Source organism: Plectropomus leopardus, chromosome 15 (assembly GCF_026936395.1).
Source record: "Plectropomus leopardus strain MGB_pleo_1.0 chromosome 15, ASM2693639v1, whole genome shotgun sequence".
Classification (NCBI taxonomy): domain Eukaryota; kingdom Metazoa; phylum Chordata; class Actinopteri; order Perciformes; family Serranidae; genus Plectropomus; species Plectropomus leopardus.
Genome location: NC_142190.1, coordinates 7,320,427 through 7,341,889, shown reverse-complemented (window position 1 = coordinate 7,341,889; position 21,463 = coordinate 7,320,427). Strand labels below are relative to the sequence as shown.

General features: G+C 39.6%; 1 protein-coding gene across 1 annotated transcript in view; it reads right to left on the bottom strand.

The window, feature by feature from the left end:
• klf5l (Kruppel like factor 5 like) overlaps window positions 1-17,937 on the bottom strand; it is a 28,530-nt gene extending 10,593 nt beyond the window's left edge. Inside the window, exons 1-3 of the mRNA XM_042498809.2 lie at window positions 17,660-17,937; window positions 4,063-5,011; window positions 2,705-2,764 (exon numbers count right to left, since the gene is read on the bottom strand). Coding sequence (XP_042354743.1) covers window positions 2,705-2,764; window positions 4,063-5,011; window positions 17,660-17,800 — 1,150 coding nt within the window. The 5' untranslated portion in view covers window positions 17,801-17,937. The remainder of the gene's footprint in view (window positions 1-2,704; window positions 2,765-4,062; window positions 5,012-17,659) is intronic.
• Window positions 17,938-21,463: the final 3,526 nt, after the last annotated feature.

The window sequence follows — 21,463 nt, the reverse complement described above, 5'->3', positions numbered from 1 at the left end:
AACAAACTGTTGCTCTTCTTATTAATATCTGAATAATTTGACTTTATCAGGTCCATGAAATGATTTGAATAAAGCAATATAACAACATATAACCTCTCTTTGTTTGAACTGGTCCAAGCCTGTTGACATTCAATCTGTGATGCAGAAAGACATAGCTTTGTTTTTAAGGGTCAGAGGCCAAAAAAGTAAGGAACCATTAGCCCATCAGATCCTCTTTAAAATGTTGCTCGGGTTCACTTTGATGCAATGAGAAGGAGACATAAAACAAACAACCACAAAAATTTAGAAAAGGTGTTTCACAGTTCGATTATTTTGATGTTATGTTAATAAAAAACTCCCGTCAGGTGTAAAATAGGTTTACCACAGATTATTCAACTATTGACAGTGGTCAATAACGTCAAAGACAAAGTGACAACAGCTTAGAGTATTTGCTCATCTTTGTTAGCTTAGCCAATGATGGATGCAGGAGTGTTAATCTGACCGTGTTATACAGCATTTGCATGACATTTCTCTCTAATTCATTCATTAATTGACATTTGTGCTGATATTGTGAACACCATACCTGTATCATGTATCTGCTCTCTTACTTCTTTATTGTATTTTATTGTTTACTATTCTCACTGCATTTTTTACAGTCTATTTGTCTTTTGTGTTGCTGTATCCTGCTACAACAACCCAACTTCCCCACAGGGATCCATAAAGTCTCATCTTATCTATTTATGACTGCAGAGAGATCTGTTTCTATTTGCACGTTCATTCACGTGCATGTTCTTTCTCTATCGTCACTGTTTTCACACTGGAGGAGCGCAGCAGCTTTTTTCACATGAGTAAATCTTTAAAATCTAGGTCTGAGGCTTTTGGGAATTCACAGGTCTCATCTTACAGAAGGGAAACACATCGAAACCAGCCTTCCCCCATTCTACAAACCCCCCACCTTCCTCCTCCTCCATCCTCTGAAAAGGGACTGAAAAGCTGGAGTAACTGGTTTGGCCTTTTAGGAGCAATGTTTTAACAGCATGTCTTCCCTCTTTTTCTTTCCTCTTTCCTTCATCCTCCCCTCCTCCCTCCCCTCTTTGTTCTCTTTCTCTGGGGAAGCTCAGAGGACAGGTATGAGCACGTATAAACATGGCGGAGGAACAAAAAAAAACTCTTGAGCAAACTAATGTTGTCTGTATGTTGTTCATCCTCTTCATTGTCTTCTTTGCCTCTATTATAGTTACTGGGTGTATCGAAACTGGTGCTGAGACAAAATATGCAATGAAAATAAACTCAACTGTGAGCTTAACGGTTACATTGGTGAAACTGTGATTGGATGGGTGCAGAATCAGTGGCGATATCTGAACAGAAAGAGTGAATAAATGTGATTTCAATAAGGCAACACACAAATGTAAATTTGTGCCAAGTCCTAATTTTCACAACATAAAATCCTTCTCTATTATATAGTAAGTGAAGGTGCAAACCCAGAAAGCAGATTTTTTTCCATATTACAGAATGCATATTATATTTTCAATCAGAAAGCCATCGGTCTATGACTAATTCTCTAATCAAAAAATCCAGTGACCTGTTGCAGCTGCACACCTGGAATCAATTGGATTATTCCCATCTGTGATAAATGGAGCATTGCGTTGATTCATGTGGAGTGTTGAAGTTGTGCTTGCATTAAAGCAAATTTTGTAGTGATACAGACCTGTTTAAAAAACAGGAGTATGTGCAGATGAACAGTGCTCGTTTTTCAGCAAAAGTCTGCCAGATGATGCAAGATGTGTCATCAATGACCCATTTCGTGTCACCCAGCAGACTCTTGCACAGAGCACAGTTCAGGAGTGCTTGAAGCATGGGGGGTGACAGGGCACCTAGTTGAATATCAAAGTTTCACTTTAACTGATTCGCATCAGCTGCTTTAATTCATCAATTGCTTTGGCACTAGCTGATCATTAACATCCAATCTTACCATTTTTGCTAAAATGGATCACTTTAGTGTCTTTAACTGAACTGTGTGTAGGTAAATAAGGTAGTTGTAGTTAGAAGAGACCATTCAGATTTACCCACCTGCATTATTAAGATGCCAAATGCAGGGGATGGCCAGCAACTGTCATTCCTGCTATGTTCTTTTTTTTGTTTTGTTCATGGAAGTCAAATACTGCATATTTACATTCTGCTAAAAAAAACTGCAGGATACAAATTTTACTCAGATATGCAATCACAGTGGAGAAGGTACGGAGAAAATCCGACATGGACAAACCATCACATCACTGAACAACAGCAACAGTGAAAGATAAATTAATACTGAACCCACACAGGCTGGCGAGTCAGCCCCATCAACCTTCTCATAATCCAGAGCAGGTACTCTCCCTTGTGCCAACATTTTTACTTTGGTGGATATTCTCTATCAAAGCAACCAGATACAACCAAAAAGCATCTCAGCTGAAAAAATGCTGCGTCTCTATTGCCATTCTGTGTTCTGCATATAACAATAAACAAGGATTCAATTTGTTTTTCATTTTTGTCAATATTTTAAATATTACTCTAACCACAAAGCTTATTTATAAAGAACTAAATCAGGATAAATCAAGTAATTTGCAAAAACATATCCCTCTGTAGAGCCACCCTTAATCACCGCAGGGGAAATTCCTTCATTGCCACATAGCTTATCAGCATGTATTTCAAGTTAAGCCCACAGAGCAGTGTTTCAGTGTTTTCTTACCTGTGTGTGTCCTTTGGTGTGCCTTCAGATGAGAGCTCTTTGTGTAAACTTTGGAGCAGCCTGTAAAGAAATCACAGAGAGAGAAAGAGATCATGAGCCAGGTTGACAGCAGAGAAGTGCTCACCTGGCGCAAAGTTTACCTTGGCCATAAAGCTGTTATCCAAGGAGAAAATGTGCCGTTTCTTGACTGTTTTTTTCACCTGTGACCCAGTGAGGAAGACATACCAGTGGACAAACACATATTGCCAACCATGATGCTGTATGCACTGTCAGTTAAAAAAAACGAACTGAGGGCTGAGGCGACTTGACTTATTGAGATCAATGTTTTTTCAGTGTTATCAAATATGCCATCAACCTAGATTCTGGTACAGAGAAGCAGTGTATTACTGCCAGATTTGCATTTGTGCTTTTGCTTTGGGAGTGGAGCATATTTACACAACAGTGACACTGTTAGAAACCAATTCGAACCAACTTGTTTGAGTAGTTATGTTGAAACTTGTTTTCATTAGTTATTTGTGTAGCAAACGGTTAATAAAGCCAAGGAGATCATGCAAGGTTTATGCTTCTGATTGTATGTGTGTCTCATGTTACAAATGGATGTATAGTAGTTGCATTTCAATAATTCAATAATAATAATTTGAATGGTGCCAAAGGCATTCAACATGTAAGCAGTGGGAGACTCTCTGCTCAGAGGCAAAAAGTGTAGCAACACCAACATGTGCAAAAAAGGTTTGCTGCATGTCATCCCCTCCCTCTTCCTGTTTCACTCTGCATCTGCCCTATCTAATAAAGGCATAAAAAGCCAAGAAAAAATAATTTAAAATAAAAAAAACTTAAAAAAAAAAATAAAAAATGGTAATGACAGTTAATTATGCGTTTTAGATTTTTTTTTCAGACAGCACTGGCAGTTACCCAGTTACCAAGAGGTAAGAACCCAGCAATTAGGAAGGGTGTGCATGCATGAAACACCCATGAATTGTGGCTTTCAGGTGACACTGAATCTCAATAGCTTCACATTAAAAGGTCACAAGCATTGGTGAAACTGACTGAACCTTAGGTGCAACAACACAATGCTGCAGCGAGGCGTACTTTTAACTTGCGCAAAGAGATTCTGCTGCAGATCATGTGTAGAAAGTACATTTGTTACTGGCTGCGATGATAAAGCACATGAAAGAAAAGATGGAACCAGTGAAGTCGATTAATTTTAGTGACACTGTTTTGCAGCTAGTGGAAGATCTGTTTAGTTTCAAGACACTGTCATTAAGACCTCTTGAAACCAAACAAGAGAATTATTGTCACCATGCCAAATTCTTAAATTATTCTTATATTCAGAAGCGAAATGCAAATAAAAGACAGACCTGGATAGTCACAGAAGTGGATCCTCCTCTTCTCCAGCTCTGGGTTGTTCCGTCTGTTGTATTTGGGACCTGTCAAGACACCCTGTCCATGTGTCATCAGCATGGCATGTGGGGACAACCCCGTTACCTTTATCCCTCCCAGACGCTGCTGGTATGGAGGCGGAAGTTGGGGCGCTAAGCTGAGCAGCTCTGCCTGACCATCTGGGCTGCCGGGCTGAGAGTTTGGGGGTGAGGGTGGCAGGCTGTGGGGTGCTGTGTGCTGGGATGAGTTGGTTGGAGAGGCCTGGTAGTAGCCATGGTGCTGCTGTAGTTGGTGCTCTGCCATCATGTAGTTGCCATTTGTTGTGGGCAATGAAATGCTGCCGAGGTTCAGCATGGTCCTGCCACTCGTGGAGGCCTGTGCTGATGGGCTTGTGTGGGACAGAGTCATGGTGAGGTCAGCAGCGCTGGTGATGGGCATGTGGTAGACCTGTGGATGAGGGGCCGGGGGGCCAATTTGAAGCTCTGTGTCCAAGTTTGGCTGCTGCTGCTGCTGCTGCTGCTGCTGGGACCCTGCAGGCACTGTTACCACTCCTCCAGAGGTCATGTCTGGTTTGATGAAAACGTTGTTGACTACAGGCGGCACACTGAAGACAGAGGTGAAGTCTGGCAGGGCCTGGGTGGTTGTGGTGGGGATGGAGCAGGGTACTTCCAGCCCGGGCTCTGTCTTGATCTGCTGTGGCGTGAGCGTCTTGGTGTTGGCCCGGTAGAGGCCTGTGCGGAGGTGGGTGGTGCTGGGAAGGATGACGTTGATGTTGAGGCTGTACGGGGCAGCCATTTTGTCCTCTGAGAAGTACTCGTCGACCACAGAGGCGCTGTCTCGCCTGTATTTCTTGTCAACACTGTCAATCAGGTTGCACAAGAGAGGACTGTTGACCTGGGGGAGGTATTTGTCCAACTCTAGCCGAGTCTGAAGAGAAACGAAGGAGAGAGAAAGTTAAAAATGTGTAATGAAACTGCAGTTCACTACAAGCCTTCATTGTCAGTTCCTTGAGACTGTGTAACTAGTTTTAATTTTGTACAACAAGTGGTTTCCCAAATGTCTTACCATGCGTTTACACATGATTATGAACCTGTTTTCAGTCAGCGGTGAGCACACTGCCATACAAATAGAACAACACAGCCAACTGGTTGAGGTGTGTCCAGGATTGGGACGGCTCAAACGAACAAATTCTAATTTATTTTGTGTTATGCGTGTGGACTCTTGATTTCTCCTTGTACTATTTTTAAGTTACTATTTAAGTAAATGGTGCAAACTGGCAACTTCAGGGGGCTAAACTCTAACTGATTTCAGAAAGAATAACACCAAAACATCAGAAAATTTTTTGTACCATGATATGTATGATATCACCAGATTCTTGCAAATACACAGCCCTACTGTTGATCTCAACCATGATCAGTTGCAGTATTGGAAGAAGTTTCTGGAAAACACAGTGGAAATATCCAGAGCAGCAGCAGCAGCTACTGTTTGGCACAGTATTTATTTAACATCGACATGGATAGGGTATTTGTTTAACTGTTGTAATTATTTTGAGAGATTAATGGGCTGCAGATGGTGATTAAGTGGCTTTGGCTCAGTTCCACCCAAACCGAAGCAGTAGCAAGAAGTAAAGACAATATATATACAGATATACATACAGTAAATACTATATGTGCATTGAGGCAGAAAAAGAGACAGCAGAGGCATTAAAAGAGAATGAAAACAATTAATGAATAAAAGGTTTTAGAGAAGTTGGTACCAAGACTTCATCCCTTCATCATCCTCCCCTCCTTCATTCCCTTACATTCCTGTTTCCCACTGGAGCTCACTGCCCTGACAAACAGCCAAAACCAGGTTGAGAGACCGACAGCTTAAGAGGGATTTCACCTGTCCAGATGTATGTTACTCCCTTTGCCTTCAGGTCTGCAACATGTTTCACTAGTTAGCACCTGTTGCATCTTTGGAAATGTGTTAATCGCTGATCACTAATTGTTATTGTATTTGGGTGGAATTAAAATCTGAAAATAGTCAAGTCATAAAAGAAAAAAGAAAAGATATATTGGTGTTACTGGTTTGTTCATCAGCTGATCATCAGCTGCGTTTTGCAGAAAATATACTTCAAGCTACTATTTACACATTTGACGGTGTTGCTTCCAGTTGCTTCCCTGAAAAAATCCAGTGGGACACAAGATGTGATGTATTTATATTCCATTTGGTATAAAGAGATGAAGATGCAATCAAGCCACAAAAAGTATTATGCGTAGTACAATGCAATACACGTCATGCAGAGAAAAAGGAAACAGAATGAATGGAATCTTCATGCAGACACAGTTTTAAGCCAGCTTGACCTGTTACAGAAACTGTTGATTATTTGGTTAATTTTGATAAAATCAACAAATGATGCTGAAGGTATCCCGCTCCACTTGGAATCCATTGCATTTGTTCTTTTTCTCTAATTCTGACAACCTGTCTGGTTGTCAGTCATTTACACCCGACAACTACCTCTGGTTGCTGACTACCTGTCTGAAAATGTCTTCACCTGGATTGTTTTTAGAGACAGACGCACCATCTTTAGCTGAGAAAAATCTCAAAATCTGATTACAGTTGTTGCTGTTTGCTTATAGAACCGGAGAGATGCAACTATCAATCCAATCTGATCTGATCTGCTACTGTGGCAAATGATAAAGGTGTGGAAATGACGCATTTGTTAAAAAAGAGAGACAAGTTTTTCTCTGCAACAAGACTGGACAGGTAGAGGAGTGAATCCGAAAATAAACTGCAGGTATTTTTCCCTCAGTTTAAGAAGAGGGTATTATCTTCATCTTGATCTTGATTAACTGGTGTGCGAGTGTTTGTCTATTTGTGTCATTCAGAGTCTGTGAAGCAGAGAGTCACTCCTTTAGAGGTGCACAAGCCGTTTCGTAAAGTGCTGCAGAGACCACACACAAACACACACACACACACACACACACACACACACACACACACACACACAGATGTACATACAAATGCTTTTGCCACACAAATGCAAAAGAGCATATGTATATCTGCTAACACAAATGTACACAAATGAAGCCATGTGCGCACAGATAAACACCCCAATGTACAGACACACACTCAATTACACACAAGCACACAGAGTTCCCTCCATGGGTGTGGCCGATGGAAGCGGTTTGATGCCTGAAGAAGGCGAAGAAAAAAAAGGCAAACCAAAACAAAGGCTGAAGGCATGAGAAAGATGCAGTGAAACTTAAACACCGTCAGATAAAAATAGACCTGCCAGACAAATTTGAATCCTCACAGTGACAACAGATATACAGCGCTGAAGAAAAGGATGTAGGGAGGGAGGAGATAAGAAAGAGTAGAAGGAAGTGAGAGAGAACAAAAGACCAAAAAGTGAGAGCGTGCAAAAACTGTGGAAAGATGGTGAGCAGTTAATTATGAAACTGATACTGATGCAAGAATGAAGGCGGCTCATCTGAAGTCTGGGTTCAAAGTGACAGTTGATCAGGAAGCTGCACATAAATGACTGATGGGGGATTTGTTGCACTGCACCATAGTTCATAAATCAAATTTTGCTGCCGCTTCACAGATGTAATGACAACTTATATAACTTTTTAACACAACACTTATTTTTCTCAGTTTTGCAACAGAATGCACGTTGAATATAGGGCTTATTCTTTATTTTTTCATTCACTTATTGAATTTTTAAAACAAGCTTCTACTCTTTATGTCAAAATGTATTTTTCCAAAAGTTCCATGGCAAAAAAAAAACAGCACAGTAATCAACAAATTAATCTAAAATGATTAATTTACTGCTGAGACTGAAAATTATTTTAATCATTATCATTTGACTTTATTAATTACTCTGAAGGTAAACAAAATAACAAAAAAGTGTGCATATAAACATGAAACAAAAAATGTCCAGCTGAAGTAACAATGTACAAAAAAATGTTTTTTTTTAATTGTTTACATGTGTGACCTAAAAAGTCCCCAAAATGCAAAAATATATTTATATTCACATGAAATGGGGAAAAGGAAGCAAATCATCAAATCAATGAAACTTGAACTAACTAACTTCATCATTGTCAAAATATTTGTGCAACTAAAAATCAGAGTTTGCAGATTGTTTTGACCTAAGCTGCACAAGGGCCACTTCTGTAAAATGAAAAACACGAGTGAATCCTCTTCTGGCACTTTTGAAAAAAAAAAAAACCCCAAAAAACAAGCCCTATTTGATGCTTTTTATGCATTCTTGCATCTTATTTACATTCACAGTAAAATAGCTTCCCAGTGTAGACGTTTTTGTTGGCATTGTAAATTAGAAAATGGTCAGCTGGCCATCTGGTAACCTATCCAGGATGCAAGTTATGGTTTCTGTCCTACAGAAGCCATAACCCAGAGTGTTCAGTGACTGGATCAAATGATTCGGGACAAATGACCTAACGAGGTGCTGATGTGCTCGAGGTCGTGTCCAGAGGCTGAACAAGAGGCACAAAGCAGCAGAGAAGACCTGTTTCAACACTCTTATTCTGTAGCACTGCTTCAAGTGCCAGCAGCATCAACACACAAACACACACACACAAACACACACATACACTTCTCATCCCCACCATTAATCATCTGCTGATATATTTTCATACACAAACTTTGGAGAGTTTTTGCTCTATGGGCACTTCAGCCTGAGGGACCAGTTTTTTTGTGTGAAAGTGTTGTTTGTGTGTGTGTATAAATACTGTATAATAATATTGATGTGTGCAAATTTATGTGCAGGACATTTTCTATGTTTTTATTGAGTTTTTAAATGTTCAATCTAAAAAATAAGTTATGTCTCTTTTCATTCTTGAAAGGATTTTTATGGTTTATAGTTTTTATAGTCAGTTCAGTCTGTAGGTAGATAATTTAAAATATACATATTATATATGTATGTATTATATATGGTATATTATCAGTTGTCAGTATTTAAACAGGTTTAGTTATTGAAAACAATCCAAATGGCAACAAAGCTAGCTGCATTGTGTTTTTCAATGTTCAGCAGAGAAGGCAAAAGCATCCTTAGTTTTGTATTATTTTTTAGCATATTACATACGACTCTGTGTGTATATTTGTCACTATGTGTGTATTTGTCAATTTGTGTATATTTGTCACAACACGTATATTTGTCAATATGTGTATATACTATGTGTGTGCTGAAGTGTCTTTGTATGCATATATGTTTATTCAGTTGTGCCCACGAGGCTCGTAGAGGTCCATCATTCATCTCTGGTGAACTCACACCACCTTGTCATCGGTGCAATCTGAGCGCTTGGTGAAATTAAAGTCTTGGGTATTTATTGAGGAAAAAAAGAAAACAAAAACAGCCTCTCTCTGTTTTCTTTCCCTCTGAGGGCTCCTGTGTGCCTCTCAGGCCCAGGACACAAACAGGCCCTGTGCTGCAGGGCTGCTGGCACCTGTAACCCTTGGGTGCCCTTGGTCACTTCCCCTGCTGGCCTGCTGTTGATCCCTCTTGCCGTCAACCTCTGTTCTCTGGTGCACATTTATTTTTTCAGCTATTGACATTTTCCTATTTCTTCTCTTCTCTGTTTGGTGCATGCAAAGACTATAATGTGCAGAATGAGGTCGATGGAATCAGTGCTGCAGGATGCTGCTGCAGTTTCCAGCAGCATGCTAGGTACATTATCATACCAAAAGTTTAAATTATTAACTACTTTGAAGGTTTTAACCTCCAAAAACATATGAACACCTTTATTTATGTGTCTGTTGAGGATATGCTGATGGGTAAGGTTAATTTGACTTGAGCTCAATGCATGGGTAACTATGTGATGAACTAGTAGATCTTCTCAAAATAACAGTAATGCACAAAAAATCTCAAACTGACCAAACTGTGCTACACTTTGTAATTGTGTGTTGTTGCTTTTTAAAGTCAAACCTAACATGGATAAAAAGGCTAAAAAGGTCTCAACTCAAAGCAAGTACCTCCTCTTTCTCCCTTAAAATCTCTGTTCAGGACAGCTTTTAAGAACAGGACGACCACCATTCCAATCCAAAAAAATTCAAAGAAAACATCAGTCGTATCTTTATATTATATTCTGAAGGGAAACCATGCTGTTTTCAAACAAAAGGTGCATGTGTTTATTTGGGGTGATTGTCCTAAGTGCCCTATTCAGTTAACAGTGCTCGAGTTATTACACAAGAGGTGCGGCAACCTCAAAGTAAACTAGTTGATGAACTACATTTCAAAATGTCTTTGTATGATTTTATGTGGTAAACGAGTCAAATGTCTTCGGGGCCAAGACTTAGTTAATAATTGGAGAACATGCACAACTGCTCCGCTATGAATCCCTCTGCCTGATAACAGTCTCTTATCAGTTCAGTTCAGGTTTATGGGATGGAGTGGGAGTTTCCACACTTGCAGCCAATATGACATCCATCCTTAAAGGATCTTCACATGTTTTAGCCACATTTACTGCAAAGAGAATATTTACAGTGCTATCTCTTTCACAATCACGTCAGTGCCCCCCCCCTCATAATCCTGCTGCACTCAGAGCACTAACAGGATGAGAATCAGCCTGCAGAGACTCAAAGCTTGCGTGAGACGGTAATCCACCACTCTGAACATCTTGTCTGCTTTTGCTGACAAAGTTAGATTATTGTTGAGTGCCGCTGATATGTTTTTGAAAAGTTTGCACTTTGTGAGCAAACAACAGCATGAATTCAAAAAAAGTACAAGACAAAAATGATGTTCACAGTGAAGTCATAACTAACTCAAATCTATTCACAATGGATCAGCAGGTATCTCTGTAATTTCCACATGTCAAATAACAAATTCTCATCTGCCAATTTTACACATTTTTCTGACCTTTTCTAAGGGAATTGGCTGATGGATCTATCTGAACTAAATATGTTGCAAAGAAAGGAAAGGAAAGGAAATTTTTATGAAGACGTTCAATGAGGTTTCATTATCCGACTGCAACTAGCTGCCAGAGAAAACCTTTGTTGTTGTACGTTTCTGTCACTCACAGTTACAGAAAAAATATGTACATTATTATGGAATTGATATGATGAAACGTAATGTTTCAGCAACCCTGTAGTAAACATGAAGTTAGGTGCAGACACAAAGACCATTTGGTTATGGTAAGGAAAATACCGTGCTTTGGCTTTAAATAAATGGTTTTCATGGCAGTGTCTAAACAGGAAATGCAATGTCACTATCCTGGTCTGGAAAGGCAACAGTGTCTCCATATTAAAAACAAACAATCTAACAAATAAAAAAAAACCCTTTAGTGCCACTGTCCCAGCAGGAAATGGAGCGATGTCTCAATAAAAAACTACAACTTTTTTTTTTAGCAATGTCCAGACAGAAACACAGCAATGTCTCGCTAAAAGACAACTGCTTTTTGTTATACTATTGCACACAGTGAAAAAACATGCTTGGTGGCTAAAAATCTGTAGAAATTGCAGATATTACTGACTAAAAAACATTTGGTGGCGCCCACAATTGCTAAAACTTTTCTATGACTTATGCCAGCCTCATACTGAGACAATCTGCCATCATCAGAAAAAAATTACAATGAAAAATACAATCACAGCAGCCCTTTGACCCCTCTCTACTTCCTCTGACCTAAAAGCCTCCAAGCTACAAGGTCTGCCATCTTCATCAGTCCCCGTCCCTGGATAATTGCAAAACAACTGGCTGCGTCTACACGCAAGTTTGCCTTTATGGCTCGTAGGAATGCAGAGAAACGGTGGCAATTCGCCTTTGGATCTCCATAAAAAAAACCCCAGAACTGTTAGTGCCAGGGCCCCCCGGTCTGCTCGTTGTGAATCAACAGAGCAGAAATCATGACAGGGTCATCAGAGCAAAAACAAAACCTTTGAGACTGTGATGATGTTTTATGGCCGCTGATGAAGGGAGAGATATGAAGGTTTGCTTTGGCTTCACAGGATAGTAATGAGTGAACACAAGAGTTTAACTGTTCGGTGGCCAAAATCCACTAAGTGGATTTAAAAGTATATATGCATGTATGAGCATACGACATTTGATTTTCCAGGATAGATTAAGACATTTATGCTGTAAATCTCCATATATGCACACATGCTGTATGTGACTTATCTATGGGAACAATTTTATGGGTGTTTTTATGGTTTACAGTAATCCAACTTTCTAAAATACCCGAGTTAGCTGATAGTGGAGAGACATTTCCCAGGTTGATGTTCAATGTTCATTGCGTTGATTGCTTCTTGAAGCAGTTTAGTTTCAGTTCTGTTGCTTGCGATGGGCTGAGACATGAACCAACATCTCTCTAACAAAGCCTCAAAAATTTGCTTTGAATCATTGTGTAAACAAAAATCATTCTTCTTTGTCATGACTCATTTCGAGGACAGAATCCTGCAACATCCAAATATTCAGGTTAACAGTTCATCCAAACAATAACCTCTCTCACGTGTCATCCAATTTCTGTCTCTTATTTCTTGTCGCCCTTTGTTCAACATTGCCCCACAAAACAGAAAAGGTCCTTCTCAAATGTAGCATGCAGGAAAGGGGGATAGGGTGTGCATGAGGATATAAATATGAAAAAAATCATCATTTTACATTCCCAGAAGTTCAAACTGCCTGAAGAAATGGAAGACAATATGGCAATTTGTTTAGTTGACGGTGTGTATGCACATCCACATCCTGTATGTTACTACATGTCTAAAGAAACCAAAAGATTTCTTCCCTCACCACAAAATGATTTCACCTTTGGCTTTTTTTTTCACCAGAGCAATTTTCACTGTTTTCCCAGACACCGAAGGGTAAACAGCAGTAGTCATTAAAGAGATTTTGCAGCTTCTGTTGATGAGTTACCAGACCACAGGCATTAGGAAAACGTAGAACAGGACTGTCTGCAGGCAACTTGTGTTGTCTGGTACAGACACAAGGCCGGGCATGATGGGTGACATCAGCAGACCAAACAATCTGAACAGAGAACAGCATGAGTCAATTAAATCTCCTCAAGCCCGGTTTCTCGGTCTGCTGGTGAACTGACACTGTACAGGAGGACCAGACACATTTATGGGTCTGCACATTCATTAAGTTGGTATATTAAATGCTTGTTTATTAGCCAGTAATGTCATCATTTACCAATATGATGCAGGTTCACCACAGCTGAATAAGACCTTAGAAAAAGCTGAAAAGGGTATTCACGTGGTTTGGATATTGTGAAAGGAAAACTGAGTAGGTTTGTTGTTTTGTTACTGTTTTGTTTATTGATTAATTTGCTGAAAAGCTTAAAGCAACAGTTTATGTTGAATGATGCCAAATCAACGATGACAGCAGAAAGAGAGACCAACACAAGTCCCAAAATTAAAATCTGGAGCTCTCATTTTGCTAAAAAACCCAGTGTTCAATAGATAAAAACAAGGGTCTAAATGAGCTCAACCTTTCCAAATGTTTGAGTCAAAAAAATCTCTAATTAGTGTGAGATTCTGCGAGCTGAGACTTGTTGTCAACAGACACTTACTCAGATGCAAAGTAGCTGCGTGTGTTGTCCTGGAAGTCAAATCATTAGTCAAACCAAAACCATGTCAGCCCTCAGCTGCATAGAAAATGACGGCAACAAAGGTCTGAAAAAGACAAGCTAGTTCAGTAATAGGAGGCTGCCTTGATGGGAAAAGGTGGAAGAGTGTCAGCCCGATCTAAAGCATGACATCAAAAGCATGAACTCAAATAAAGTGAGGTCCCAGTACAATCCTAGCATGTAAAAAAACACATCTTGAAAGTCAAGTTTAAGCCATATCTGAGTATTGATCTTCAGGAATCATTAGGCGTGACTGGTAACACACTCTTGAATCACACGCCATGAAGTTATTCTGTAACTTCCTCTGTCTATGCTCAGTCTCACAGGAAACCTATTGGTGATTTAAGGACAAAAGAATCTGGAAATAGGTTTCATATTAGTTACTTATTCTGCCATTAATGCTGAGGTACATGCACAGATTAATCCCACAATGAAAACTCCACAGTAAATGTATAAACCGCCAAAAGATGGACACAAAGCCGAAACAAATACTGCCGCCACGATGTTTTGATGAGCAGTTTGTTTTTTTACTTTTGGATAAAATAAGCATTTTTAAAATGTCGCTTTGGCTCTGGGAACTTGTGATCGGCATTTTATAACTTTTTTCCTGATATTTTATGGACTAAAGACATACTCAGTAATTTGAAAACTGATAAACAGATTGCTATATAATAAAAAAATAATAGCTACAACTTGTATTGTACAATGCTGAACTACTACATATTCCTGAAATGAATGGCTGCTGATGAAGACTCTTATCATTAAATCCAATCAAATCTATTCCGGTTCCAGAAACATCACAGACCAAACATGCGATGAACATGAGGGGTGGAGAAAAGCAGCTGATGGGAAAAAGAGTCAGATATTTTACTTCAGGAGTTAGTGGAGACCAGAACAAGGTTAAAAGGAGAGAGAACAACATGTGACTGCAAATTAGTGACAACTTTATGAGATGATGGCTATACAGTTTCCCTGCAGCTAATTGGTCAAAAGATCGATAGATGCAGGTTTAACATACAACCTCTTCACTCATATGGAAGAGCTCAAGACTAGAAGTGGACTTAATGTCATTTCACTCCATCTTCTGGGGACTGAAGCGTTTAACAGCCTCCTCACACACTAAAGCGCTCATGTACAAACCTTATTGGTGCAACAGACTAAAGATCAGTGAGTTCATTTACAGACAGGTTTTTCACAAATGACTCTGTGGCAAAATATTTTTCTTCAGTGTTAACAAGTGGGAAGACAACAATGCCCGAGTGAACCAAAGACTTGCACGTGACGAGTGTTTGAGGAGCCTCATCAGCCTTTCACTGCTGCTGTGACTTTCTCATGAGGTCGGCCCTTTATCATCCTCTCTATTGCCTCGAGGCGGCCTATGGAGATGCGGGCCCTGCTCAGACAGGTCGGGCAACATACTGCTGTCACGACACCGGCTCAGTAAAGCGCTCTTTAAAACACCAACACAATGACACAAAGACATGTCTCAGAGGGGGAAAAAGAAAGCGAAAAAAGACAAGAAGCAGACACTTTTTTTATACCTAGAACTTTCTGTTGTGCTTTGTTAAAGTCGGACACCTAGATTTAGAAAAAAAAGAAAGGGGATGAAATGGACAATAAGAGAGACAGTAAGAGAGACAGAGAGAGACCGTGAACTAAAACCTCAGTGATCTGTGAGGAATGTGTTTGACGAACCGTCTTCATGCACTTTCATAATGATTTAAGAGCACATAAGGTGAACCCTCTCAGTGCTGCTGCTTTAATTTGCCTGAGGGGGTAACTATTTCGCTTAACCTGACTTCTTTGTTCTTGACAAAGTCATGTTTTGCATAACATCAAGCACAGCGTGTTACAGCAAAGAGGAACAAGAGAAAAAGCAGCTGAGGGTTGGCCATTTTGTTTTGAGCAAAACCCCAAAGCATGCAACAAAAATGACATAAACCATGCTGTTGCTGAGAGGTAATATGACATGTTTATATGTTCAAATATGCACTTGGTGTCAAATTGCTGAATTCAAAGCAACAATGCTGACTTTCTGTGAATCCTCATGCTAACGAGACAATGTTGTCTTATGATGCTCCGGTCAATGATTGACAAAATGTGGAGTTTCGCTCATGTTCAAGTTTTCAGCTGCATTATGCTGCGATTCATTCAGTCCCACAAGCACACCAATCAGCTCATTTAGGCTATAAAATACTGTTTACAACAGTCATTCTGGCCTACATTTATCTGCAGCAAGGCAGGCAGATAAGGTACAAAGTGTTTTTTACATCATGCAGAAGACACAGGATGGAAACTTCAGGACAGAATAACTAAAAAAAAAAGCTGAAAGAAACTAATTTTAAGAGAAGAGCAGGTTTAATAAGCTGTGGCTTCAGCCTTTGTCCTCATGGGCATTTGACCACCTGCTGATTTAACAATTTTGAGCACATTTTTTTCTTTAACTAAAACATGAAATAATGTAATCCTTATAAATGTAATTATGTCATTATCAGATTATACAAAACTGATTGTCTTAGCTAGATGAAAGACAAGACATAAACAATAACAATACTACTGGTATGAGATGTGTTTGACCACTGCTATGAGATGCTGGCTGGCTTCTATGACTGCACGACTATCCAGTTGACAGTGCCAATAAAATGCGATCAAAACAGCTCCATCATGTGATCTCTTTTATTCCATGTTTGCATAAGAATCAACAGTGTGAGCCCGGCCTACAAAAAGCATTACACTAAAAAGCGTGCTTCATAGCCACATGCATCCCAGTAGAAAAACCAAATTAACTTTTTTAACCTATCAAATCCACTGCTGCATTACTGGCCATGTGGGACCAGTGGAGGAGCAGTTTTTGCCTCATGTCTCAGGGTCTGCCGCCTGTTTACCAAACTCTTGGCAGAAGGCCAAACTCATCACCGTACAAAGGCCTCTGGTTTCTGTTTGCACTCTGTTGTGACCGTGCAGCACTGACGTACAATTCACAGACATTTAACTTTAATGCAGCTGTCATGTCTCCACTGTTCAAGTTAAACAAAAGAGATGGAGGTTGGCTGATCATCCTTTTCTAGCACTAATTTTTCTGCGATTAATTGGGCAAGATCCCCAACATGATGTTTCAAACATTAAGGCTCATATCTGACATCAGAGTGAAACTGATTATCTCGGAAACAGACAGATCTACAGAGGAATGCGATGATGGATGGATTGAGAAGAGGCCATTTTGCAGACTTAAACGTAAAATTCAACCTGCATCTCTTCATCATGTGATCAAATCCTATGACTGGATAGTTTCTGCAGGCAGGTACGGTCATCATCAACTGAGTAAAACAGGCAACCAGTTCCTCTCCATTCAAATTCAGCATATGTGTGATAATTAGAACAAATTAAAAATAAGAAATGCCAGATAGGTCTTAACTTCAAACCACATTTATATCAACACAGCGGACATACTAAATACCAGTGTACTATTAAAAGTTGATGGAAATAACAAGTTTCAAACAGTTTAGAATACATAACCTACAATCAATGTGTTTTGTGTGCATGTGAATGTCATTAATAAAATCTTAAAATAACATTGCAACTTCAAACTGTATTTACTAAAATCAATCTCCTTTACATTACAGAAAGACAAATAAAGTTTAATTTGAATAATTTGTATTGCAGAGCTGCCACTTGTTGCCTCAAACACAGCTTCCAGGTGAACTTTACCTGTGTTTTCTAACATATCAGGTGTCTGTGAAGGACTTTAACCTGGACAGGTGAGCTGCTTTCTTTCATAGGTATAGACATAAAGTGCATAACATGCACCTTAGCGGTTATTCAATGGTTATTAGCAGCTTTGTGTATATCCAAAACCAGCTTTTATTTTGGTAGAAGCACCACCTGCAGCCACACTCTCTGTTAAAACATGGAAGCAGAGGCTGAGAGGAGAGAAAAGAGATTAAAAACCCCCAGAGAGGTCGGACCCCCGGTTCACCGGAAGCCCGAGCGTCCTCAGCGGGTCGGCAGAGACTCTCACCGCAGGTTTGACGTCCTCAAACACGGACGCCTCCTCTGCATTGTCCGCTCCCGGCATCCTCACCGGCTTCAGCTGCGTGAAAACCGCCCTTTCTTCTGTCGCGTGCGGCGGATTCATGGCCTGTCCTACCCTCGCTGCCATTTAAATTAGTACTTTTAACCAAATTTCAGGAAAATAAAATGTTTTTACAAGCGCATAAAGAGTTATTACTGTCAAATGCGTCTTACTGAAGCTGAAAACTACGTGGTAATTCCACAGCCCTCCCCTCTCTTCTGGCAGCACAGGTAGGTTTTACCTGAGCTCATGTATGGACCTGCTACCTGGAGGCGACGGTCACCGCGCAGCACAGCCAATGAGAGCGGAGGATGAGTCCTGTGGTCCAATCAGCTGTGAAGAGGGAGGCGGGACTCACCTGAGAGAATCCAGGAAAGAAGGAAAACAACTGGAGGGCATCAGGCTCCTCACACACACACACACGCACACACACACACACACACACACGCACACAGAGTAGTGTAAGAAGTATATAAAAGTATATAACTTATTTTTTTAGTCATGCTTATCTTAATTAACTAAAATAGGGAAAAAAATTTCCCTCACCCTCTGATTCTATGACAGCCAGGAAGCCAAAATCAACTTGTTTAGATTTTTATTTATGCGTTTTTTGGTTTTTTTTTTAAATAATAATTGCTATAATAAACTGCCTGCCAATGAAGACCTTTTCTTTTGGTCTTTCTGGTTTTTGCAATACTGTGTATCCATGTCACACAAAAAAATAAATGAGTCATCATGCTGATAGAGTTCTTGTGCAGTCATGCGCACAATTAAAACTTATTGTATTCAAGGCTGGTGAAATAGTGGAACGAGAAGGTAAAATCTGGGATGCAGCAGATAATAAACCTTTATTACCAGTGGCTGTCCTAATGAATGAAGTTGATTTCATGACGTGTACACATGAATACACAGGAAATAATAAAAAGCTGCCACGACTGTGCATTTCACTACATGCTTCAGCAGGTCCGACAAATGATAAGGCTTTCATCATGGTGATTAACAACAGCAGCACACAGCAATTGTTTTATAGAAGTCTCAGAGAAATGTATATACGAAGGTGTAAAGACAAAGATCACATGTGTGATCAGAAAAATGTGTGTGTTGTTTATGACACTGGTCAGAAAAACAATCCAATATATGTGTTTTAAGGCAAAAGACATGATTTTTTTAAAGGTTCAGTGTGTAGGATTTAGGTGGATATATGAACAGAAATGGCATATAATAAGTATTTTTCTTTAGTATATAATAACCTGAAAAAAGAATTGTTGTGATTTTGTTAGAATGAGCTGTTTATGTCTATATAAGGAACGGTTCCACGTCTTGGATCGCCATGTTACACCACCATGTTGTTACAGAAGCCCAGAGCTAGAGCTAGATATTCACTTTTTTGCTTCGACCACCTTTAGTTAGCTGCCCCTCCTCGACAAACAGCATTGGAAAACCACAGATTTTTTTCAACATTAAACTGCTTTATTAAATTGATCTTAATTAATCAGAGAAAAAAGGTGAGCACACAAGGCAGCCCGTGTTGAAAAAACAGTGAATAAGGGGTTTGTGAACTGCTTGTAGTGTTTTAACCGGTTTAAATCACCTAATACAATTGTTTTGGAGAGAAAGAGACCTCTTGAACAATATAAAAAAAGTCCTCAGTCCTCACTACTAGATGCAAATGAATTATATTGAAATAAATATAGAATAAAGAATAAATTATATATATCTTACACACTGCTCCTTAAAAATGTTTGTTTTACAAGATCAATATTTCAGCATCTTCTTCTGTGAGACATCACATCAAGCACACACCAGAAGTTTCAGAACTACACCTAGATGAACAGCATAAACTTGAAGAAAATTACCATGTGCATCAGTATGCCAATGCCTCTTATTGTCTCTAAAACAATGTACATGCTTATTTATCTCACACACTCTGGAATGACTTGTACTCACCAATATGCATTGTTTTTCTATTGTTTATCTATTGTTGATTTTTTAAAAGACAACACGCCCTTCTATGGGAAACATAAAAGATCACTTGCTGAAATACACATTGAGGTAAGTCACATGCATTACATAGCTTTGAGTCCTCACTGCGAGGAGGTTTTAACCAGCTGCAGCTACAGCAATGACGCAACACACCTCCTTTCACCAGCACTGACAGGGGACATGCCACTCATTTTGGCACTTGCTTCAGTTGTTTTTGCTCTCTTTATCTTCAGCACAGATTTATGAGGACAGCCTTATTCTTGGCTAGATGTTTGGACTGATATAATGGTCTATAATTAATCTAGAACATTGTATCTTAAAGCACAGTAATGGGACCAGGACATGGTTTTATGGGTCACAATGGGCAGACTATAAGACAATGGGCACCTGGGCTCTTGTCTCTTTGCATTTTTTTGCATTTATTTGTGTCTTTTTTTTGTCTTTTGTGTCTCATTGTAGCCATATTTTGTCTCTTTTTGGGGTTTTATGCCCATTTCTGTGGTTGCGTTTGTATCTTTTTGTCCTTTGTATCTCTTTATGACCTTTTTCTGTTTCTTTGTGGTCTTTTTGAAACTCTTCCTGGTTGGTACATGTTAAATTGAGCGGCATCTTGCAACAGAAGGCCAAAAGCACCCCCTTAAACTTTAGGCGACTTTGGGTTGAGGACTCGGGGCCAAACTATTGTGTTTTCATATATGGTAAATCATTCCTGCTGCTTACAAATTGGATCGCGCTGTCTTTCTTTAGATAATGCATTGTTTCTAATGACATCAACAAGGACTGTTCGATACAAAGACTGAGCAGAGCATACCAGGTATAGATTTGTTAATCTTGACAACCAATTTGTCAGGCAATTTGGGCATTCCTGTCTTAAGTTTCTCAACATAACAGGGAAAATACTTGTTTGGCAGTTTATTATAACAGGTGGCGATACACGTGTCAAACCTGATTGGAACATTTTGTTAAGTGGAATTAAACCGCTATGTCATTATTGTCTGATGGTGTCGATTTACTGCTGTTAAACCCGAGGCCTGTGTGTTGTTACCAACCGTGAGAAAATTCAGCACTGATGTGGACTCTGTTTATACTGAATATAATGACAGGACGTTTTCTGATCTGGTCTAGTTTGTCTCACTGGTTGGCTCACATGCTTGCAGAGTATAATTATGCCACAGTTGAACGTGGCGAGCTTTGATAAAAGAACTGGTAAAATACTACGTGCATGTTGAACAACTGTCAGTTGGAGACATTCCAGCAGGGTTAGTGTTGCACAATAAATTTAATAACCCATCAGGAGGTTCAGCCCAGCAGGGGGATCCAGGCCTATCTGCTATCTTAGCATAAGGTTAGTGTTGATCTTTTATCCGTATCCTTCCTTATTGTAAACCAATCCCCAGGAAAGAACCAAAACCAACATTGTTTTAGAATGTCTGTCAATACTTTCTGACTTCCCTGACCTCTCTGTGGTGCCTCGAGCCTGTTGGTTCTAACTGAATACATAAGTCCTTAAATATGGGCCACAAATATATAGTTTCATTTTTAAAACTAACAAAATAGTTTACAGCCATGTTGACCTGTCTGTGAGGCTGTAGTTAGGCACAGCAGTGAACACCAGAAGGCCAACATGCTCTGCCATGCCCTGTTGCTGAGACTATCAACTTTGGTCTGAACTGACTTTGCTCATGATGATGAGTTGCCTTTTAAGAATTTGTCCACCAAGAAAAGAACATTTCCCACTTTACGCCCTGAATTAGCCTCTGCTGTTGA